This window comes from Magnolia sinica, chromosome 5 (genome assembly GCF_029962835.1).
Source record: "Magnolia sinica isolate HGM2019 chromosome 5, MsV1, whole genome shotgun sequence".
Classification (NCBI taxonomy): domain Eukaryota; kingdom Viridiplantae; phylum Streptophyta; class Magnoliopsida; order Magnoliales; family Magnoliaceae; genus Magnolia; species Magnolia sinica.
The window spans coordinates 55,041,960-55,067,561 of NC_080577.1; the positions used below are offsets into that span (position 1 = coordinate 55,041,960).

General features: G+C 41.1%; 1 protein-coding gene and 1 long non-coding RNA gene across 2 annotated transcripts; both read left to right on the forward strand.

The window, feature by feature from the left end:
* Positions 1–7,328: 7,328 nt before the first annotated feature.
* LOC131246049 (protein PAL OF QUIRKY-like) lies at positions 7,329–8,518 on the forward strand. Its single transcript, XM_058245917.1, has 2 exons — positions 7,329–7,661; positions 7,886–8,518. The coding sequence occupies exons 1-2, from the start codon at positions 7,511–7,513 to the stop codon at positions 8,296–8,298; spliced, it is 564 nt and encodes a 187-aa protein (XP_058101900.1). The 5' UTR covers positions 7,329–7,510; the 3' UTR covers positions 8,299–8,518.
* An 859-nt stretch (positions 8,519–9,377) lies between these two features.
* LOC131246050 (uncharacterized) lies at positions 9,378–11,284 on the forward strand. Its single transcript, XR_009171124.1, has 2 exons — positions 9,378–10,115; positions 10,901–11,284. It is a non-coding gene; the product is annotated as an uncharacterized LOC131246050 (long non-coding RNA).
* Positions 11,285–25,602: the final 14,318 nt, after the last annotated feature.

Consider the following 25,602-nt stretch of genomic DNA (forward strand, 5'->3'; position numbering starts at 1 on the left):
AATAGTTTCTCATCAACATGAGCTTCAAATACAACTTTACAGTTACAGAACTTACCAAATTCGGCACCCACCGGTAGCGATCTTTCCAACGGGATTCGAGGATCGAAGTCCCGTTTCGATCTTTGCTCTCGCTCGGCACTTGTACTAGCCTTGGAACTCACCTTCTTCCTCGAGAGGGTTGGACGGCTCGGCTCGGCTCGGCCTCATCCGGGGCCGCTCGTCTCTTTCCCATAAGGGAAAGGAGCGTTGAGATGGAGAAAATAGTGGTGACAAGCTCAAAGAGTGCCATGGAGATGGAAAAGTTTGAGAGTGAAGTGGATTTGAGGATATGGGAAGTATCAAACACAAAAGAGGATTCTTTTGCTCAAATAGGTGGAAATAAGGAAGATGGAGAGATGAAAAGGTAGTTTTTGAGGAATAGTTATGTAAGGATGAAAAAGATAGAAGATTTGAAAGTTTAGAGTGAATGGGAGAGGGGATTGAAAGAGAAATGGGGTTTTGGAAGGTTTGGAGTGTTGGAGGGGTGAAATTTGGGTGAAAATGGCTAAAGGGGAGCAAGGGGAGGGTTTACAGGGTGGTCCCACACGTGGGAGGGCCCCACATGCATGGTTGGTGGGTGGCGTGCCACCGCTGCCGCGGTGCCACAGGGGCCCGCTGTGGAGGGGGGTAGTGCCGCCACGCCCCTCTAGGGTGTCCAGCGGTGGCTCTGCCCTAGGGCGATGGCCACCCCCTCCCAGGATGCCGAATAAGCGCAGGGGACCCCCTGGGTCCCACTATCTTTTGCGGTTTGGGCCCCTATGCCCGTGAGATGCACTTTCGCCATTTAGCACGTGCATATTCCTGCCTTTTGGCTTGTTTTAAGTTTGGGATTTGCCGAATTATAGTTTAAACCCCTCAATTGACGGCCTAAAAGGGATTAAGAACATTTCACATGATCTATGACACGTACGAGTTACACTACAATGGTCAATCTCACCCGTCGTTGAAACTTTGGGATCCTACGATCATTTCTACATTTCATCGCCCCCTTCCTAAGTAAGAGTGCGTTTAGAGTGCGTTGTATTACCTATAACCTAGGTCCAGTTTAATCCAAATCATGCTCTGATACCAACTTGTAACGCCCCGGATTTCGAGGGTCGAGCAAGGCTCAACTCCCGAGATCCAACACATCACTTATGCAACATGGATAATGATGTTTAAATGTTGTCCATATCAATGCATTAAACATGAGTGAGATTATACTAAAATGACATATCTTACTCCAGATATAATTAAATTTAGCAAGCGGATGACTGAAACATAAATATATCTGAACAGGTAAATGTTTTACAACCTCCAAAGTATGGTTATGTAGCCAGGCTGAATATGTACATGTATTGTTTTAAAATAGGCAAAATATCAAAATATAAGTGACCAGCTAATCTATGTGACCCAGTTATCCCGTCAAATCAGTACAAAGTCTACGTAGACCTGCCCGATAGCTGAACATAGGAGAATTCCTCCTCATCTATGAAGTCCAACTCAGCCGCATAGACTTCGTCATCACTTGCATCTACAATAGAGTATGGTTGGTGTTTTAAAATATCATCCCAAGGTGGGAGTGAGTGATCAACTCAGTGGTACTATAAGGCAAAGGTTAACATGTTATCAAGTCAATCAAGTAGTAATGATAAAGCAATACAACAATCATTTCCTAACTACTCTTGTTAATGCAGGGATGGTATGCAGTAATGATGTATGCCCTTGCACAAAGCTCCCTCACAAGTGACTCCAACAACCAAATTCACGCATGACAAACTCCTTAAAGTGCAACTTCCTCACCAAAGCACATGCAATGCGGTGCATGGTCGTGTTAGCGGAGTACTTAATTAAGCTTATTCATACAACAGATTTGAAAAGCTAAAGTACCTCCATTTATATCATTCACCCAAACGAAAATCCATTTAGGGTCGCCAATCCTAGTTAACCACATACGATAAGTAAGTTATAGGGCATCACTCCTGATGAAAAGTAGTGGATAGGCAAATTCAAAAGTTTATACTTGCGGTCACTACGGGGAGGCTCGTCACCTCAGCGTAGGCCTGCAACTCGAATACGGTGTCCCATACCACCATGTTCGGTTCACGAGTCTGGGTTGCTCACTTATCACTACGGGGAGGCTCGTCACCCCAGCGTATGCCGACAGCTCGACCACAGTGTCTCATACCACCATGCCCAGCTCATGAGTCTTAGCAGATTGTGGTACCATGATTAAAATGGGCTTTTACATTGGTAAGCGGTACCTTAGATTCAAGCAGTGATATCCACACATGGTAAACACACAATAGGCCAATCGGTTTGTTTGGTAAGCTCGATTGGTACGAGCCCAGGTTGACTTAATCGACATGGAGCGCATAAGCACCCCTTGTGGTCTAACCACTGTCGACAATTGCTATACGACACAAATTCGTCAAATTACCCAATGTGGCAAGACTAATTCTGCCACTTGTACAAGGATTGTTACCGATTGCCTAGGCCACATTGTAGCCCCAATCTTACTCAGATACAATAGATAGACACATGTGATAATCATATCAGCATTTAACAAACAGTCCAAATAAAATCCTCATTTGAACATTTCATCAAACATATTGAACATATCACCAAGCACTTGCATTTTATCCATAAATTGCGTAGCAGCAAATATGATTACATGAAAGAAACTATACATATGATTAAAGTAATAGAGAATCTTATCTTAATACACTTAATAAATACAAATCATCAACATTTTCTCATTCAAACATTTTATCAAACACTTAAGTTACACTTCACCAAATACATAGACTAGATTAGTTATGACATATATTATGACAATTCCTTACATAAAAAGATCATCATGCATCCGACAAACAAGTATCCTATATTAACAGTCATGGCAAGCACAAATCATAATTTCATGTTCATTCAAACATTTCAACAAACACATAGGATGCATCTTGTATTCAACATAGTTCACACATGTATAGTATATCGAAAACGTCGGATCTAAGGCAATATGACAGTAATCAAGTCAGACATAAATCATTAGCTGACATTGAAAGTATTGAAAACCATAACCTAAACGTTTATAGTCCGCACCTTTCGACGGAATACTCGTTTTGGACTTGGTTCGAATCCTACATTCCCAAAAATGGAATGACATGTACTTAAATCATGAAATCCATTAGCTAGGTTGATAAACGATTATTCTAGGTCTTAACTACGACATTAGGGTTTGGATTTCTTACCCAAATCATAGTTGAAATGAGTTGTGTAGTGAAATGGGGAGGTGAATCAGTGCGTAAAGTTGTGGGAAAGAATCCCAGCAAAGATCTCCAAGAATCTTCCTTCCTTCCTCTTTTCTCTCATTCTCTCTCTCTCTCTCTCCCTTAGAGTTTTTAGAAAATTCGTATGGAATGGGAATGGGGTGGTTTAAGGGCTTTATATAGGCCCAGAATTGATGCAAATGGCCCCAAGGCCATGGTATACTTAATTTATAACCTAAGGGTGTCTGTTTTTGACAAACCAGGCTCGTAGGAAGGCCCATGACTCACCTATGCCACAGAGTAAGTTCCTTGACAATGGATCTATGCTAGAATGTGATTTCAATGTGATCGGATAGGCCGATCAGCCATGAAAGACCCTCGTCAGATCAACGGTCATGCTTGCTCGATCGAGGCCACAGGTATACGGATATGAGCAAGGAAATTTTATTTTTCCCTGGGTGAAGTTTGGTCAAAAATTGACGGGCCGAAATCCTCAATTTCGCGCGTAAGAGAACAGCCTAATTTACTTAAGTTTCAATACATTTTATAAAGATATTCGCGTTTCTCATAGACCTTACTTAGGGCTCAAGTTATGCGTTTCTGAATACTATCCGGGCTCGATTCCTGCGATGGTTGTCAAGCCCAGTAGGACGAACATAATCCTATAGTTTCGCGGTCGTCGAATTTTCGCCGTGCAATCCAGGTCTGATACAGAGTTTCAATGTACTCCCGAGGGCAACAGGCTCTTGGGATTTCTCCTAGGTTTTTAAGTAGTGTTGAGTTAGCGATTTTGATGGTTTTGGGTCTTGCCATTTGTGTAAACGGTGGTTCAAGCTAAATCCACCAATTAATTTAGTTCAGTACTTAAATAAATTTTCGCCTAAATTTCTACAAAGTATGGTCCCTAGGGATTTCTGCCCGAGTTCTACAAAGTACGGTCCTTAGGGATTTCTGCCTGAGGTGGTACTCGGGCCTTTGTACAGATTTTTCTGAGACGTTACGCACCTACATCTCGGTGTGTTTCCACCGTCTAAATAGCTGGACGGTGTGGATATAAAGTATATACATCACGTGGGTCCCATGGAGGGACGGTATAGATAAAACACATATGGCATGTGGGACCCATGTACCTATTCAGGACGGCATGAATGAAAGTGCGTACATCGTAGGTGGGTCCCACACAGATGGATGGTTGGGATATAACACATGCCTCATGATCAGAGCCACATAACCTGCTGACGTTAACACAGATGGATGGTTGAGATAGCACATGAATCAGATGGGACCCACCGTCCAGCTATTGGACGGTGCGAATGCAACATATACATTGAGGTGGGGTCCACGTGTACGTGGCCCACCCGCTCTTAATTAATCTGGTATTTGTGTCTTGCTTCTCCAACAGTGCCTACTGTTGGATGGTGCAGATACAATACGTAAATCATGTTGGTCCACGAGTGTGGACGGTGGATAAAACACTCACATCAAGTGGTCCCACTTGTGGAAAGTATGGGTATACAACACATCATCCAAGTGGCCCCACGTCCGGGCCCTAGACGGAGTGGATGCAGAATACATACAATAAGGTGGGTCTCACCTTCTAGCAAGTTGGACGGTGTAGATAAAACTCATAAATCATGGTGGTCCCACGTCCAGTGGGCCATATGCCCAAGATCAAGCTAATAGTTGTATTTTCCTTCATCAAGGGCCTGTCCCAACAGGTAGGCAGCAAGGTGGAGCCCAATACGTGGACGGCGTGGATCGAATGCATCATGGTGGGCCATAAGATGGGAAAGAGAGAGGTAGAGACATGCGATGGGGGGACCTCGCCACTATGGGCCCTCCCTTCTATGCATTGCAAAACATACATCAAGTGGGTCCCATTACATGTGAGCCCAACAATAAAAATCAACGGTGGAGATCCCTTTCCACCAAATGAAATGCAAGGTCTAAATGACCTTTCACAATGGTGAAATAAACATCATGATGGGGTCCATGGAAAATGGTTCCATCATGGGTTGATCATATGAATCATGGTGGGCCATCGGCCACACCTAGGGTCCAAAGTGAGAACCATTCCATTGATCGGTAGGCCCCACTTGGCCCATCATCAAAACACAATCTAATCCTATAAAACACCCACCGCTGGTCTTCTTCTTTAGCTCCTTGGACTCCTTAGCTCCTAGGCTTTCTCTTTAAGGGTTGATGATGAAGTTTGGCTGGTTGGATGGGAAGATTTGGTGGTAGGAAGATGGCCCTTGATCTTTGGTTCTCTTTTCTCTCTTTAGCCTTTTTCTCTCTTGGTTGCTTAGAAAATGGTAGAGAAATGGGATGGGATGGAGTAATGGATGGGAGAGAGGGATGATGTTGTAAGGAGAGATGACATGGAGGGTATGGTGCTTGTTGACTTTCGGGTGAAAGAAGAATGGGTGTCATGCCTTGTTGGTGAGAAAGGGATGTGCTAGGTATGAGTTGTGATGAGATATACTTGACTCGTGATTGATTGATTGATGTGATGTTTGGGTAAGATTCTCTCAGGTTTTGCAATGCACTGCATTTTTCTCGAAATAAACGCGGGCCCACAACTCTTAACCAGGGCATCACATTGGTATGCAAGACGCGGCGTTGGAACCGCGGCAACGGCACGGTCGCAAGGGTATGAGTCTTGGGTTCAGTCAACTCGGGTTGACAGGGTGTGACTTAGGGTCGCAGGAAAATGCCGACTACAGGTCGCGGGTTACCAGAATTCGACAGAGAGGATCGTGGAAGTCTAAGAGAGGTACGGATTAGGATACGGGCCTTACACATCAAGGTCAGTACGATCGGTTTTTCGGTTTAAAATGATAAGAAAAAAGGGATGTACAACGTGGATAAAATTCATACCTTGTACGAAGACTTCTTTGGGGAAGCGGATTGGCTGGTGTACCATACACCAGCTATATAGTTGTTGTCTTGACATCAACAAGTTCTGTGGGTTCCATCATGAGGTATTTGTTATATCCAAACTGTCCATCCATTTGGTTATCTCATTTTAAGGCTTTAGCCGAAAAATAAGACAAATTTAAAGATTAAGTGAACCACATTGTAAAAAGCAGTGGGAGATTGAACGTTTACCATTGAAACCATTTTGGGGGTCACAGAAGTTATTGATCAATATGAAATTTGTTTATCCTCTTCATACATGTATTTTTGACCTTATTAACATATTAGATGGAAAATAAACGTTATGATGAGCCTTACAAATTTTTTAACGGTGAAAATCATTATGCTCGCTGCTATTTTTGGTGCGGCTCATTTGAGCTTTGGATATGAATTTTTTTTTTTAATTTTTTTTCCAATGCTCTAAAATATCTAAAAAATGGATGAACGGTGGAGATATAATAAATACATTAATTTGGGTCCATGTAACTTTGATCTCCTTTGAACCGTTTGCACAACATGGAGCTCGATGAGCATCAACGCTAGTCTTCGCACGACACGTATATACAGCGGCTGGTGTGTGGTACACCAGTCAAACCGCTTCCCTTCTATGGAAATGGTACGGAAAGGTCAATTGCAAGTTTTTTAATTTTCTTTTTTATTTTATTCCTTTCTTTCTTAAAACAATTAGAGGAACGGATGAGTCCGTACGATGCTTTTTTAATTTTCGCTGGGCGGAAACTTAGTTCGTAAAAAGTGACTTTTTGGGGATCGGAAGCTGCTATTTTAACCAAAATACCCCTTAATGGTTAGGGTAAGCAGCTGTAGGAGAGGTATTTTGGTCTTTTTGGGTTCATCCGTACAACCTTAGGTCTAGTTTCACAATTATAATTTTTTTTCCAGCGAATGAAATTGCTGGCTGAAACCTGAACTCTATAGGCCTTAAGAACCCTTCTTTTTTTTTATTTTATTTTTTATTTTTATTTTTTTTATTATTATTATTTAAAGAAAGCAGAAGACGAAATGTAAACGGAACTTGGTCTTTTGCGTGTGGGACATTACAAGTGACGTGTAACAGGCAAAATGCGTCCTCTCTGCTTGGAAAAATCTTTATAAATAGGAGGCCAGGCCTGTCAGGAAGGGGCTTGAAGGCGCAGGTCAAGCATACATCTCTTCTTCCCTCTTTTTCTTCTCCCCTCTCTCTAGATCTTCTCTTGTTCCTCTCCGCTCTCTTTATACCCAACTGGGCCCACCTCATCCTCATATTCTAACCCTCAAACCCTGTTACCAAGATCGTCATCGTTATCATGGTCGACCATACCCTCAAAAGCAATTTCACCGTTAAATTTCTCTGCAGCTACGGCGGCAAAATCCTCCCCCGTTACCCCGACGGCAAGCTCCGTTACGTCGGTGGTGATACACGTGTCCTATCCGTGGACAGATGCATCACCTTCCGGGGTCAGTTTCTTTTATCTTCCCGCTACTCCGTTTGTCTCTGTGCGTCTTTTTTTTTTTTTTTTTTTTTTTTTTTTAATTTATTTGAGCCCGGATTCCGAATGAGCGAGGGATATTTGTGTATTTTATTCATTCACATGACTCGGTTCTGGTTTTTTTTTTTTTTTTTTTTTTGAAATTTACTTTTTCGGTGACGGGTTTTCTGAAATTGGGTGTTTTGTATACAGAGCTAATGTTGAAAGTTAGAGAGTTGTGCGGATCGTCGGCAGTGAGCCTGAGGTGTCAATTGCCGACGGAAGATCTGGACGATGCGTTGGTATCTATCACCTCCGATGAGGATCTCACCAATCTCATCGAGGAATATGATCGTGCCGCTCCGTCGCTAAAGATCCGAGCCTTCCTTTTCTCGCCAAAACCAAAAATCTCCCCTCCATCAACGGCTAAAGGGAAATCTTCCGACCGATTACCATCATCTCGGTCCATCCCAGCCGTCGCAGCAGCGCCCACTTGTATGATGCCCATGGGATTTCCTGTCTGTCGCGAGAAATCCAAATTAAACCGTTGCTATGCCTGCGTGACGCAGCAGGGAAACGCTGCAAATAACATGTTTCTTGTACACAACGGCAATCACTGGCAATAACTCCTCCAAAACCCCCATATAACAAGATCCGCTCATGCTTTCAATATCTAAAATGAAAAAAGAAAAAAGAAAAAGAAGGGAAAAAAAAGAAGAAGAAAAGGATCTTGATGTTGTTGTAACGGAGTGGCAAACGGACAAGATGGACGGACTGTAAAATCGTTAAAGGATTCCCAAATTCGCGGCCATTTAATGCATTTTATAAGCCCTGTTTGCATCGTGAGTTTCTTTGTGATTGGCTGGTTGTGGCGCCTTCTGCTTCTTCCCCCTTTTCTTTCCTCTGGATTGTTTGCCGCCTATCATTTGCTGCAAGCATAAAAGCACCTGCATCATATTCGTTTCTTTCCTTCCCAGCATCATACGCTTGCGGTGGCCGTTAGGGTTCCGTATTTTCCGCCGTTACATGTCATCTACGCGTGTCATTTATTAGTAAATGTGGTCTCATCTTGTTGCCTCGTGCAACGTAATCCCTTCCCAATTTTCATTTCCTTTCAACTTGCCTCACACGTGTCATCTCATTCATACCATATCCCCTCCGTAGAATAGTTGAGACGTTCAGTAGAAGACGTGTTGGTGATTCTTTTGTTTTGTTTTATTTATTTATTTATTTATTTATTTATTTTATACAATAATAACTTGTTGTATATTTGGCTTGGCAGGTCACCGGTTACGAGTGATGAATGATTTTTTAAAAGTCCACAGGAACGCATGTAGACGGAGCGTCGGCGTATGTGACAAATGATATTTTAAAAGTCTGCAGGAACGCGTGTAGACGGAGAGTCGGCGTATGCACATCTCAAGTATCGAATAAAAGAGTCGGTAATCTTATCACGCTGTTCAAGAATACCACTGCTTTGAAATGCTTTATTTGTCTACTCTACTGAGCCTGTTTTTTATTTTTTATTATACCAGATTCACTGGTTTATCAGATTTGGGTGGTTTATCAGATTTGGGTATAGTGGCGACAGGCGTTTGCTCTTTTGTGGTCCGCGCAACCACCATGGCAGAGTTGGCTTGCGACGTACGCGATCGCGTGTAATGGCTCTATGGCGCCCGCCGCGATGAATGCATCAGTCAAGCTCAAATCACATCCAAAAGTCCCAGTGGACCACACCAGATAACACAGTAAAAATTGAAATTGAACATTTATGGGAGCCACATAAGTTTTAGATGAAGCTAATATTTGGTCCGTGCAGCAACCTCCACGTTATGAACAAGTCTGAATGACAAATGAACATTTTTGGAAAGCATCAACGGTGGATTGATATCATTATCCTCAGTGTTTCCCACTTGATCTTGGGATATGCTACAATTTTAGGCTATCCTCTGAAATGAGCTGGCAAAGCTTATCGACGGCATCACGGTAGATCCCACAAAGTCATTACACCGCGTGGCTCCGCGTCGGCCATGGGCTTCCAGTATATACGGGACCCACCACTTGTCAATTTCGCTGCATGTTCCAGGAATGGGACAACGGGGGACCAGTGCTTTACAAAAATAAAATTTCGCTCGCTGGAAATATTGAGGAAAAGAGCGAAGCGAGAAACTAGGGAGGAAATATTTCTCGGCCCTACCGGCCGTTAGCGGTTGCGTCCGGTCCAAGCGAACAGAGTTCACGGCACCCTGAGGCCGTAACCTGTTGTCTGGTCCAAGCCACTTTAGACGGACGGGTTGGACATCTAACAATGAAACTATACTAAATAAATGAATCTATGAAAGGAAGAAATGAGTTAAAAAAAAACTTTAAAAGACTCAATAATAATTTTTAATAGAGAAGTTGGAAAATAAGGGTTTCTTTTCCACAAAATTGTTTTGGCCGTGTCTAAGGAACGGATGGGCTACTCCCCCGGACACCAGCCCCATGGCTGGTGGTCGATGCTCGGTGGGGCCCATGATGATGTATGTGTTTCATCATATCCGTTCATCCATTTTTACCAATCATTTTATGGCTTGATCCCAAAAATGAGAGGTATAGAAATCTCAAGTGGACTGCACCACATGAAAACAATAGTGATTGGATATCCATCATCAGGGCCCACAGAGAACCGACATGGCTGGTGTCAGGGGGAGTAGCCAAAGGGAAATGGATTGGCTACTCTCCCTGGCACCAGACCCGTGGCCGGTGGTCAATGCTTGGTGGGGCCACCATGATGTATGTGTTTCATCATATCCGTTCATCCATTGTTACCAATCATTTTATGGCTTGATCCCAAAAATGAGAGGTATGTAAATCTCAGGTGGACCACACCACATGAAAACAATAGTGATTGGATATCCATCATTAAAATCCTCGTAAAGCCCCACTGTACTGTTTGTTTGACATCCAATAGGTTGATTAGGTCATTCAGGCCCAGGTGAAGGGAAAAAACAAAAATCAGCTTGATCCAAAACTTTTATGGCCCCAAAATGTTTTTCAATGGTCGACGTTCATTCAACACTGTTTCCTGTAATCTGGTCAACTTAAGATTGATATATACCTCATTTTTTGTCTCATTTCATAAAATGATCAGTAAAAATAGATGGACGGCATGGATGAAACACATACATCATGGCGGGGCCCACGGAGTACCTACCACCAGCCATTGGCTGGTGTTGGGGGGAGTAGCCAATCCGTGTCCTTCCTAAAGATGTGGTGGTGTGTATACCACACACCAGGCATGCCTTACCCTCAAAACGAATGGACATATTTTGATATTTAATGTGTGATCCACCGCCATCAATTTCTTTTATAAAGCAACAATACAAGGCCGGCGCACTGTATGCAGAGAGCTACAGGGCAATCACCGGCTACAAGCAACAATAAAACAAACCAAAAGATGAGCGGGGAAAAAAAAGAAGAAGAAGAGGGTGAAACAGCAGCCACAAAACACAAACGGCTGGGAAAGCAAGTAAAAAGATGGAGCTCCAATTGGCTCTTTTGGAAGTAGAGTATTAACATGCAAGGACTTCTCTGGCTGATAGGAATTGAAACCTCCAAGAGTACGATGAAGTCGGAGCTTTTGGATGACTCTCTCTGGATTGCTCTTACTGATACTAATTTACATGGGCTAGAATTTTTACGGAGTAGAGAACCACCTTTGCCTGCATATGAGCCTAGGGCTGAAAGTTGGGCGGGTTCAACCTGACTGACCCATGACTCACTCAACATTGGGTTGGGCTTGGGCAATATGTATCGGGTTTGGTCTCGAGCTTGAGTTATATAAACACTAACCCAATAAAACTTGGGTCAGGCTTGGGTTGCCTGACCCAACTCGAACCGATCGATATATAAGTTACTTATAAATTATAATTGTGGATCGTCTTTGTTGAAGGCACGGGAAATTCCAATGTTGTCCGATCTCATTGGTCCACACCATTTCTGATGACTCAAGCTAACAAGATATGCCAGATTTCTCTCTCCCAAATAGATTGCGTGCTACACAACATGATTTTTAAAGGAGTTGTTGTCTTATATTTTAGCTTGTTAATTTAGAAAAAATAAGATTCTTTATGATAAACAACTATATATATATATATATATATATATATATATATATATATATATATATATATATATATATATATATATAAAATCATAAATGGTATAAATTTCCACTTCATCCCTACTTATAAAATAGAAATTTTATGTAGAAAGCTTCGAAATTTTCAATCGCCGAATCCGGTGCCGACAGCCTTCGTAGTACCCCCATTCTTGGCTTCCGGCACCCACATGCCAGATTCCGATCCTGGGATCCTACAAAGATGATTTTCAGTATAAATTTTTTTCTTTTTTTGAATGGTTAATCTGTTTTAGGCGATTACACATTTTGTACATGGTATCAACGCATATCGAAGAGATGAACCTGTTTGATATATCACACATAATAAGGTGCACCAGCTCAACAGTAATGAAGGAAACAATAGCAACTCCAACAACTCTTGCATGCGTCCTAAAAAAGTGAAAGTCATCTATTGTAACACCCTAAAAATCGGGGGTCGAGTAAAACTCAACTCCCGAGTTCCAACGCATCACTTATGCAACATAAATAATGATGATTAAATGTTGTCCGTATTAGTGTATTAAACATGAATGAGATTACACTAAAACAACATATCATACTTCAGAGATGATTAAATTTAGCAAATAGAAGACTGTGATAGATATATAAGGTATATGAGTGGTTACAAATCTCCAGAGTATGATCATGTCACCAGGCTAAATATATATATATATATGTTTATTCCAAAATATACAAAATGACAAAGTGTAATGTCCCACTAATTCGTATATCTGTAATCCCGTCGATCAGCACATGGTCTACATAGACCCGTCTGATAGCTGCATATAGGAGAACTCCTCATCGTTGTAGAATTCAGGCTCCGCTTCGTAAGTCTCAACATCATCTGTAGCTAAAATAAAGTCTGGTTGATTTTTTAAAATACCGTCTTAGAGTGGGAGTAAGTGATCAACTCAGTGGTACTATAAGGCAAAGGTTAACATGTTATCAATTCAGTCAAGTAGTAATGATAAAGCAGTACAACAATCATGTCCTAAGTACTCTTGTTAATGCAGGAATGATATGCTATAATGATGCATGCCCTAGCCTGCACTCCCTCAGCGGCATCATCTCACGCTCTTATGACTCTAGCCAAATTCACATTTTCAGATAATGACTCTACAAGTGAAGAAAATCTGAATAGTGAATGTGAAAATGAAGATGATCTTCAAGACACTTACAATGCCCTATATTAGGAAAGTTGTAAAATTGCTGTCAAACTTAAACTTCAAAAAGAAAAGTTTTCTAAACTCAAAAATTATTTTGAATCACTTGTCTTAGAAAAATCACAAATTTCAGATTGTTTTGAAAAATCAAAATGCGATTTGGAATTCAAAAACTCCCTAATTATTGATTTAAAATCTGAAATTGAGAAACTTAAAACTGAAGTATCTTCTCTTCTGAGTTTAAAGGACACATGTAAATATGCCCAAGGTGATCCAAAGTTAGAGAAACTTTTATCCGGATCAAGAAAATGTGGCGATCGATCTGGGTTGAGCTATGATAACAATGTACCTCCTAAACAAAAGTATACTCCTATGTTTGTTAAAGGAGAGTCCTCAAACTCAAAAGGGAAAAGTACTTATCAAGATTTTTCTAGAAATTCAAAAACTTTTCAAAAACCTAGAAGCAGCCATGTCAACTTTAATCAGAAACGAAATCCACTAGCTGAAAAGATAGTTGATTTACTCAAGGAGCTCTTAAAATCTAACTCTATAGGTCATTCCTACAAATATACACAAAAGAAGACCAATTATGTTCTTCAACCCAAAACAGTTATGAAATGGGTTCCTAAAGTCACCTGCTTGGTTGCTCACACTGCTTTCAAAGCAACAAGTCATTCAAAGTAGTACCTAGACAGTGGATGCTCCAGGCATATGACAGGTGACAAAGCTTTATTCACGGATCTGAAAGATATGACTGATGGTTCAGTCACATTTGGTGATGGTAGCAACTGCAAGATTATAGGCCAAGGTACGGTTCAACCTTTTAATCTTCCTGTGTTTAAAAATGTTTTATACATTGAAGGCTTAAAACATAACTTGCTTAATATATCTCAAATATGTGATAATAACCATAATGTTTGGTTTTCAAATCAAATCTGTGAGATTCTAAACAATAAGGGTTCTGTAATATTAACTGGACGTAGAACGTCTGAAAATTGCTATATTATTAGCGAATCCAGCTCATCTAATCAAACATGTTACATGGTCCATACAGACGAGACTGATTTATGGCATAAACGTCTTGGACATGTACATTATCAAAATTTATATAGATTGAGCAAACGAGAACTTGTAAAAGGTTTACCCAAACTTCAGAAATTAGATAAAATATGTGGTGAGTGCCAAATAGGCAAACAAACAAAGAACTCACACAAAAAGGTGAATTCAAATACCACATCAAGACCACTCAAACTTCTCCACATGGATCTGATAGGACCTACCAGAACAGAAAGTCATGGTGGAAAAAAGTATATCTTGGTAATAGTTGATGACTTTACCAGATTCACTTGGATAGTCTTCTTAAGGGATAAATCTAAAACCCTTGAAGAAGTAAGAAAAGTTTTCAAAAGGATTCAAACTGAAAAATCTTCTCAAATCAGTAAAATTCGTAGTGATCATGGATCTGAATTTGAGAATAGCAATTTTGAGAAGTTCTGTACCGACCAAGGAATATTACATGAATTCTCTGCTCCCAAAACTCCACAACAAAATGGAATTGTAGAAAGAAAGAATAGGGTGCTTCAAGAAATGGCTAATGTCATGTTGAATAGCATGAAGCTCTCTAAAAATCTTTGGGCTGAAGCAGTCAACACAGCTTACTATATTATTAACCGAGTCTACACTAGCAAAGATAATAATAAAACGGCTTACGAATTGTGGTTCAATAAAAAGCTCACTATTAAATACTTTCGAGTTTTTGGCAGCAAGTGCTATATTTTACGTGATCGTGAAATTTTGGAAAAATTCGATACGAAGAGTGATGAAGGAATTTTTCTAGGATATTCCTTAAACAGTCGAGCTTATAGGGTCCTGAACAAAAGGACTGGTGTGATTCAAAAATCCATTAATGTTGTCATTGATGATCACTTAAACACACCAATTTCTAATTCAAATAATGATGAAGTACTAATCATTGATAAACCCAATACTTCATCGAATCAAACTGATTCTGAGTTGAGGACTATTAAAGATCATCCAATCACACAATTCTTGGAAACCTTCTCACCAGTGTTCGCACCCGTAGACAACTTGAGGTTACATGTAATTATGTATGTTTTACATCCCAAATAGAACCATCTAACGTAAAAGAAGCTCTTACTGATGAGAACTGGATTGTTGCGATGCAAGAAGAACTCAACCAATTCATAAGAAATGATGTTTGGTATCTCGTACCAAGACCTAAAGATAAACACATCATTGGAACAAAATGGATTTTTAAAAATAAGTCTGACGAGTGTGGAAATATAATTAGAAATAAGGCTAGAATAGTGGTACAAGGTTATACTCAAATTGAAGGGATTGACTTCGATGAAACTTTTACACCAGTAGCACGTCTTGAATCTATCAGACATTTATATCCATTGCATGTTTTAAAAAGATAAAGATCTATCAGATGGATGTGAAAAGTGCTTTTCTAAATGGCGATTTACATGAAGAAGTCTATGTTGAACAGCCAATGGGTTTTGAAGATTTCAAAAATACTGATTATGTATATCGGCTTAAAAAGGCACTTTATGGATTAAAACAAACACCTAGGGCATGGTATGAGAAACTAACGAAATTTCTTTTAAGTCATAATTTTCAAATGGGATATGTTGATAAAACTCTGTTTGTTAAAAAAACATAATGATCATATCTTAATGGTGCAGATTTATGTTGATGATATCATTTATGGATCAACTTGTACTGACTTAACTACTGAGTTTGCAGATTTGATAAAATCACAGTTCGAAATGAGCATGGTTGGGGAATTGACTTATTTCCTTGGATTGCAAATAAAGCAACAACCTGAAGGAATATTCATTTCTCAATCTAAGTATGCTTTGAATCTAATCAAGAGATTTGGATTTGAGAATGGCAAGAATTTCGATACTCCTTTGAGTACTACCCTGAAACTCTCAAAAGACTCTAATGGTAAAAATGTTGACTCAAAACTTTATCGGAGTATGATTGGTAGTTTGTTATATTTAACTGCTAGTAGACCTGATATTTCTCTAAGTGTTGGTATTTGCGCAAGATATCAATTTGATTCAAAAGAATCTCACTTGATTGCTGTCAAGCGAATTATTAGATATGTCGCAAGTACTGTAAATCTCGATCTCTGGTATCCTCATGAGACTAGTGTCCAATTAGCTGGGTACTCGGATGCTGACTGGGCTGGTAATCTAGATGATAGAAAATCAACCAGTGGTGGTTGTTTTTACATTGGAAATTGTCTAGTTTCCTGGTTTAGTAAGAAACAAAATTCTATATCACTTTCAACAGCTGAAGCTGAGTATATCGCAGCTGGTAATGCATGTACACAGCTTGTTTGGATGCAACGAATGTTAAGTGATTATGGAATTAAACAGGATTCTATGTTATTACATTGTGATAATTCCAGTGCAATAAATATTTCAAAAAATCCTATTCAGCATACTCGTACTAAGCACATTGACATTAGATTTCATTATATAAGGGAATTAGTAGAAGAAAAAGTTATATCGCTATAATATATTCCTACTAAAGATCAACGTGCTGACATTTTCACAAAACCTCTCGATAAAAGCAGGTTCAAAAAGATGAAATTTGATCTTGGCATGTGCATTTTAAATTGATTATTTATATCTTCTTGTATTATATTGTATATATTTGCTAGATTGAATTTTAATTTTTGTATAATTTGCAAGATATATGAATTTTTGGGCTTTCTTCAACCAGTCGTGAGTATACACGACCAGTCGTCCTACGACCGGTCGTAGATACCCACGACCAGTCGTAGAACTCGGGATTCACTTAAAATTGGGAATTTTTGCTTTCTTCCTCATTTCATTTTTCTTCTCCTTGGAGCCGAGCTTCGACTTGTCGAACCCATCCTTCAAGTTCTTCAAGTTTAGTATTCTAAATCCCGTTTTGCTTGTAGATTTGTGTCTAGATTGCTTTCTTTTCAAGCTTTAAGCTTTCTATTTTGAATTTCATTGAGATTTGGGATTTGGATTTTGAAAAATCTGTTTTGTGTAAACCCACTTCTCAATCCTTTGCAACTTCTTTATTCCTTGAAATCCTTGTTGCAAATAGCTTCTAGAGATAGTAAAACTACTTCACGTGGTCCTTCTTCTTCCTCCAGATCAACCGCTATCTCTAAGCGTCATCTTCTTGTTCCCAATGATGATCCATCATATGTCAGGGACATTAGATTACGTAATGTTATTGTTGAACATTCTGTTGATGTTAATCATATTGCACCTTTTGACATCCTTCATATGCTTGAAGCTGTAGGTTGGGTTAACTTATTACATTGGGGTGGGCCTGCATATCGGTCCATTGCCCAATCCATGTTTACATGTATTAGTGCTTTCTCACAGGATGATTTAACTTTTAAAATTTCTACTAGAGAAGGGCCTTTTGATGTTGATCGTCATTTAATTTCAGCCCTTATGGACATTCCTGTGAATGATGAGGGTATTCCTATCCATAACTTAACTGATAAACCCTCAATATCTAAAAACGCATGCACACTAGAGATTTGTGCAACATGGATGTTCAATGGACACAAAAAGGGAATGCGCTCCCCGCAAGGTATTTGTTACCCAAATACAGAATTCTCCACAAAATCTTTGTGTCTAATCTGTATCCTCGTTCGGGTAATAAATCTGACTTGACTTCGTTTATGGTTCGTGTTATCCATGTTATTTCCAATGGTACTCAGATTTTTTTGTCATCCTTAATCTGTCATTTCATTCTTCAGTTTAGACTCCATCCTGGTCATAGTAACATTCCTTTTGCCTATTTAATGACTGTATTGGCTACTCATATGTTAGTCGATATGCCGGTTGATGAGGCACCAATCCATCATCTGATTTTCAACAATACTAATATCAATAAGATGAAGCTGGATCTACTTCCTGAACAAGGTGGTGGTGGTGGTGGTGGTCATGAAGAAGCTGGTGATGACATTAATATGGATGACATTTTTGAGGAACTGGATTCTGACTCAGCAAATGATCCAGATTTTGTACCATCTGATGTTGATGCACGTCTGAGTGCATTAGAGGGTAAAGTTGAGAATATAAATGTAAAGTTGGAAAACATGTCTGTTGCTCATGATTTACAATTCAAGTACATGCGCAAATATCTTAGGTGCTTGAACAAAAGCATGCACCAACTTGATTCCTCTATTCCTGCTCCATCATCTGGTTCTGGTTCTGAGTAGTTTATATGAGACTTCTGGTCTGTAATAACTTTATAACTTAGCACTTGGTTGACTGATTTTGAGTTGGATACTATCTATGTCTTATGCTGGATATTTATTCTATGTGAAGCTATGCTGAGTATCTCTATCTCTGTTTTACTATACTCTCATAACTCCTCATGTTTACTCTCATATATCCCTTTATTTAATTCTCCTTTGTCATATTGTAACAAAAAGGGGGAGAATGGTTTGTTCTTAACGATGTGATTGTGAGAACGATGTGATTGTGAGAGGAATAGCATTGGTTATGTTACTCAGGGGGAGTATGTTTGAACTAGTTGAATGAAACTGGTTGAATGTTGAATGTTGAATATTGAATATTGATTTGCAGGTAAGCCAGTTTATATGACCCAATTGTTTTACTTTATGTTTATCTTGGTTATGTGTTTTGTCACTAATTTGACAAAGGGGGAGATTGTAAGTGCTATAGTTTATATCCCTGTTTGTTGTCAAATTTGTGGTGCCAAAATCACTATTATACTCTGTTATATATAACTTGCATAAGTGAAGCTCTCTCAAGGATCAACATTCATAATCAGCTAAAGCTCACAACAAGTAAAGCTCACAAGTACAAGGATCAATCTTGAATACAAGAACTGCTCACAAGACAAGACTCAAGCTGCAAGACTTCAAGAAGAGTACAAGGCAGTTTGTAAAGAACTCAAGACTCTTTCAAGATTGAGCTACATCAAGATTTCAACTACATCAAGACTTCAAGGCTCATACTTCAAGGTCACTTGTTCCTAATGTTTCAATGTCCATACTTCATGGTTGAGGTTTGACTGACCATAGGTTGACCTTAGAAGTAGGTCATTTTGGATACATAAGTCGAATGTTTATTTTACATGAGTTTGGTCTGTTCTTCGACTAGTCCTAGGCCTTCTTCGACTAGTCCTAGAGTTGCTTCGACCAGTCTAAGAAATTCCTCGATCAGTCGTGAGTTTGTTACAAATTTCGGATGAAAACTGTTAGGCTTCGACTAGTCCAGGAATCTGTTCGACCAGTCGTAGGAATAGTGTCGACTGCATCTACGACCAGTCGAAAATCTTCGACTCAAAATCCAGCGATGTGTTATAGGTTCTTCGACCAGTCGAAGGAAACCTACGACCAGTCGTAGGTGACCTACGACCAGTCAAAGGTGACTTCGACCAGTCGTAGAACGGTCAGAGCTTATCCCGTCGGATCTTTCAAATATCTGTTATTGCTTCGACTAGTCGAAGAGCTCTCTAGACCAGTCGAAGACACGATCTTCTCACCTATAAATAGTGCACGAATCTCAGAAGAAATCATCGAATTAATTAATCTATTCAAGCCAATCTTCGTCGAACTTCTGAGAGATAATTTTGTGCTTCATCTAAGCTAAGTGTGCTTATTTAATATTCTCTTTCCTTAGCTTTATTTTAATTGATTTTGTTTCTGCTATTCCAATCTGATTTGATAAGAGGAATTATTATTCCCTTTCTTTGGAATCAAAATCAATTAAGGCAAGCCCTATTAGGTTTAATTTAAAATCTATTAGAAATAGAACCATTGTAATTGAGTACTGGACAATGAACTTGGACATTCAATCATCTACTCTGATTTGGTTCTACCGGGCTGCTACAACGAAGGAGATAATCAGGTATTTTACATTTAATTGTAAATTCCTTTTTGTTTTGGTTTCTTTCAAGATTTGCCAGAAAAATCTTGTTGTATTGGTTATCTGAGGACAGCCAGGAAAACTCAGAAGTGGGGTTTTTTTTAATTATATAACCCCACATACAAAGACACAATTGTAAAGGTTTTGGGTGAACCTGGGAAAACCTATTTTTAGTGAACGCTAATATCCCCTGTGTGAGGATATTATGAGTGGAGTAGCATTTTGTGTGGCTGTTGTTTAACAGTTGGTGAACACACAGGCGAACCACTATAATCCCTTGTGTTGTGGTTGAATGATTTATACTTCTGATTTTTAATTATTCTTTTGTGGGATGTATGTATGGTGGTGAATGTTGTAATAATTTAATTCAAGCATTGTGAGAATGTTGTAATAGTTTAGAATTTATTTTCTGCTATTCCTTTATCGCTTGATATTTTAATTTCTTTTGAAAGTTGTTCCAGCAAGGTTGCCCTGCCATTTTTATTGTGTATGGCTGTCCCTAGAACAATACATTTGTGATTCAATTTATTTTAATTCAGTTTGTATTTATTTCTGTATTCCTCTTCGATTTGAGATTTGATACAAAGATCTTTCTAGAAATAAGGTTGTCTTACCATAAACTCTGGTTTTTGGTGTAAAGTTGTCCTTAGAATAACGTTTGTATCAACCTCTCAAGATCTGAATTTTGAGGCTATTTTTCTTTCCTGCATTGTGATTTACTTTGGCTATCATATTCTATTTAATTCCGCTGTTATAAGTTTTATTTGGCATTGTCCTATTCACCCCCCCCCCCCTCTAGGACATATAGCTTGGCCTTTTCAAATGCTGTGTGGGTGGATTATGTGGATGTTGAATCTCACAGGTTGCATCCTCCGTTGAATGTAGGGTATGCCTCCTAAGGGTTCGAAGACTTCGGCATGTCTCTCTTTGGGCGAGTCGCTTGCCGGGGTTTTCCCCTAGGCGATAGCCAGACGAATCCACAGTCGGGCCTGTCTCATTTTGGTGCTGGGCCGGAATCTCAGCCAGCTACTAGCCCCGCTACTGGGCCAACTCCTGTGATACCACTTATGGCTCCACCAGTCACGCCTTCGGTTCCTGAGCCGAACCGTGCATCTGCGTCGACGCCTCATGCATCTTCGTCTGATCCACCTCCTGATAGGCTTGAGCAAATGATGTTGTTGATGCAGCAGCAGCATATCCAGCAGTAGCAGCACCAGCAACACCACCACACCAGCAGCAGTAGCAGCAACAGTTTTTGTCTCCATGGCTGGCATCTTTGCTCAGTCGATGGGAGCGACTCCACCTACTTCACCTATGCACCCATCTGGGAACGTTGATGCTAGTGGCACATTTGAGCAATTCCAACACTTACGACCTCCCACATTTACGGGTTCTCATAAACCCGAGGTGGCCGAGTACTGGATTGACCGCATCTCTAAGATGCTGAGGCTGCTTCACTATTCTGAGGCTGAGCAGGTTGAGCTTGCCTCCTTCATGTTTGAGAAGGAGGCCAGTTTATGGTGGCATAGTGTTCTCCGCACAGTTGCGGAGGGTTTTGAGTGGACGTGGCAGGCGTTTGAGGCACGCTTCCACGAGAAGTATTTTCCGGTCACTTACTGACACGAGAAGGAGAGTGAGTTCTTTCACCTCCGTCAGGGAGGGGTGTCGGTGACAGAGTATGAGAACCAGTTTATTGAGCTGGGTCGATATGCTCCATTGCTCCTGGGGGATCAGCCGATGCGGATGCGGCGTTTTTCTGAGGGGTTGAGGCTTGAGATTCGATCGAAGATGTGTTGTGCTAGCATATCTTCTTATGCTGAGTTGGTAAGCATGTCCTTGCGAGCTGAGCAGGACGGGGACAGGACGCCCCATATGCGAGCACCTATGGTTCTCAGACCGCGACCTGACTTTTCGAGTACACCATTTCTCGGCAAGAGGCCGCGAGCAGATTCTCCTCTAAGACATGTAACATTGCCCGCTCAGCCGATGCGTTCTGACTTGTGCTGTTCTTACTGTGTAAAGATTGGGCATTCGGATCGTAATTTCTTTATGTGAATGCGGGATAGTGGATTTACGCTACCGCAGAGGATCAGCCGTCCGATGCCTCAGGTCATATCAACTCCACCCCTTCGTTCAGCGCCAGCTCACCCATCCTTCAGACCTTCTGTACCTCGCTTTAGGCCACCTTAGCGGCCCATGGTACCACCGCCGAATCGCCCACAGCAGGCTCGAGTTCACGCGCTTACAGCTGAAGCGCCTGGGGCTGACTTGACACCGAGATCCTTTGAGGTTACAGCTCACATCCAAGGTATTCCCGTTTCCTTGTTGGTGGATACCGGGTCCACTACCTCTATTATATTGTATTCGGCAGTTAAGCGGCAGAGTTTGGGCACTGTTACTATGAAGGGAGTGACACTCATTACCGCTACAGGGACCTCCTCTGATATTACCAAGATTTGTATGGGTTGTTTGATTAATCTAGGGAGCAGATCGATTCTAGTTGACCTATTTGTCTCACCTCTATATCATTACGACGTCATTTTAGGCATGGATTGGCTCACGAAGATGCGAGCAAAGATTGATTGTGAAGCTAGACTGGTGACAGTCCATGGACCTGAGGGTGAGACATTTACTTTCCCTGTTCAGGTCAGTTACCCTTTCCGTTTTAGTTGTTATACTTCTCTGTTGGAGAGTATTGCTGGTTCGGCACTTAAAAGCACGCCAGTAGTTCGAGATTTTGAAGATGTATTTGAGATTAATTTTACTATCAATCTCATGCATGGTGCGACACCTATTTCATTGCCCACCTATCGCATGCCTTCGAGTGAAATGGAGGAATTGAGGAAGCAGATAGATGACTTGTTGAAGTTGGGCTTTATTCGACCTAGTGTGTCCCCTTGGGGAGCACCTGTTCTGTTTGTCAAGAAGAAGGATGGTCCCTTACGATTATGTATAGATTCTCGCAGGTTAAATCAGGTGACTGTGAAGAACAAGTATCCCTTGCCCAGGATCGATGATCTGTTTGATCAGTTGAAGGGGGCACGGTACTTTTCGAAGATTGATCTGTAGTCAGGGTATCATCAGTTGCACGTCAAGAATGAGGACTTGCAGAAGATCGCATTCAGGACTAATTTCGACCATTATGAGTTCCTTGTGATGTCGTTCGGCCTTACGAACACATCGGCCATATTCATGGATCTGATGAACAGGGTATTTCGGCCATTTTTGTTCCGATTCATCATTGTCTTTATCGATGACATTTTGATATATTCTGCGAGTCGGGAAGAGCACGAGGAGCACTTAAGAGCGGTCTTGGATGCTCTCAGGAAGAATCAGCTTTTTGCGCAGTTCAAGAAATGTGACTTCTGGAAGGAGGAAGTCAAGTTTGTAGGACATGTGGTGTCCAAGGAAGGGATAGCAGTCGACCTCGCTAAGGTAGCTGCAGTTCAGGACTGGAAGCAGCCTGGTTCGGTTACTGAGGTGAGAAGCTTTATAGGCCTAGCAGGTTATTATCGACGCTTCATACGAGACTTCTCGAAGATAGCCAGACCGTTGTCTCAGTTGACACGGAAAGACTTGAAGTTTGCTTAGAATAAGAAGGCAGAAATAACTTTTCAGGAGCTGAAGGACAAGTTGACGTCCGCCCCTATGCTAGTATTGCCAGAGCAAGGGGTTAAGTATACGATATATACTGACACCTGCACATTGGTCTGGGTTGTGTCCTTATGCAGAAGGACAGAGTGATTGCATATGCTTCGAGACAGTTGAGGAAACACGAAGAGATTACCCTACACACGACCTGGAGTTGGCAGCTGTCATTTTCGCATTAAAGCTCTGGAGACATTTTCTCTACGGAGAGGAGTTCGAGCTCTTTTGCGACCACAAGAGCCTTAAATATATCTTCACGCAGCGTGACTTGAATATAAGGCAATGCCGATGGATGGAAACATTGAAGGACTTTAAGTTCGATGTCTCTTACCATCCGAGCAAGGCAAACCTTGTGGCAGATACGTTGAGTCGTAAGAAGGTTATAGAGTTTGTGGCTCCGCTAATGAATAAGACATGATGGAGTTTGTGCTATACTTTGAGCAGAAACTTACGGTGGAAGAGCCGTATGAGGTTATCGCACACATTCAAGTGTAGCCCCTCATTGACGAAAAGATCATTGCAGCTCAGGCAGATGATGAACTATTGGCGAAGATCAGAGAGCGGGATTATACAGATGAGGACTCCGAGTGTAGTGTTGGTTCAGATGGGGGCCTATGATTTCGTGGCCGGCTATGTGTCTTAGACATTCCTGACTTGAGATGAGAGGTTCTAGAGTCAGCCCATAATTCTAAGCTTGCGATGCATCCAGGTAATACGAAGATGTATCAAGATATGAGGAGATCTTATTGGTGGGACAACATGAAGGTTCACATTGCTGAGTTTGTATCTCGTTGTCTCACATGCCAGCAGGTCAAGTCAAAGCATCGCCGACCTCCTAGACTGCTTCAGCCCATGCCCATAGCAGAATGGAAGTGGGACTTTATCTCTATAGACTTTATTTCAGAGTTACCGAGAACGAGGAAGGGACATGACTCTATTTGGGTGATCGTCGACTGATTGACGAAGTCGGCTCATTTCTTACCGATCAGAGTCACAAACTCTGCAGACGAGTTAGCTAGGTTGTGCATCAAGGAGATTGTACGTCTGCACGGAGTTCCCTTGGAGATTGTGTCTGACAAAGACACGCGATTCACATCTATCTTCTGGACTAGTATCCAGAAAGCGATGGATGTGAAATTGAAGTTCAGCACTGCGTTTCATCCGCAGACAGATGGGCAGACAGAACGTGTGAATCAGGTTCTGGAAGACATGTTGCGAGCTTGTGTTTTGGATTTCAAGGATAGTTGGGATGACTGTCTCCCTTATGCAGAGTTCGCGTATAACAACAGCTTCCAGGCGAGTATCGGCATGGCTCCCTACGAGGCATTGTATGGCTGCCCGTGTAGGGCACCGCATTGCTGGGCAGAAGTTGGCGAGCCTAGTTTGATTGGCCCAGAGTTGGTACAGGCGACTTCAGAGAAAGTTGACATTATTCAACGTCGACTTCTGACAGCCTAGAGCAGGCAGAAGAGTTACGCTGATACGAGGCGACGACCGCTTGAGTTTGAGGTTGGAGACCATGTATTTCTTAAGGTTTCCCCTATAAAGGGAGTCCTGCAGTTTGGTAAGAAGGGGAAGCTCTCGGTGAGATTTATTGGTCCATTTTTAATACTGAATCGAGTGGGAGCAATAGCATACCGCCTTGCTTTGCTCACACCACTTGCGGGCGTGCTTAACGTATTTCATGTTTCTATGCTGAAGAAGTATATTCCTGATCCTTCGCATATTATCAGTTGGGAGCAGGTGCAGTTGAGCGAGGATGCCACATATGTACTGCGACCGACACGTATCCTAGACAGGAAGGAGCAGGTATTGCATAGCAAGGTCATCCCTCTTGTTGTGGATGCATCACAGCGAAGAAGAGGCTACTTGGGAGACTAAAGCTGAGGTTAGAAAGAGATACCCTCAGATCCTTGAGGAGTATGAGAAGGTACGAATTTCGAGGATGAAATTTTTCTTTAAGGGGGGGTAGATTGTAATGACCTGAAAAATTTCGTGTAAAGACCTGAGTACTATCTCAAATTCCTT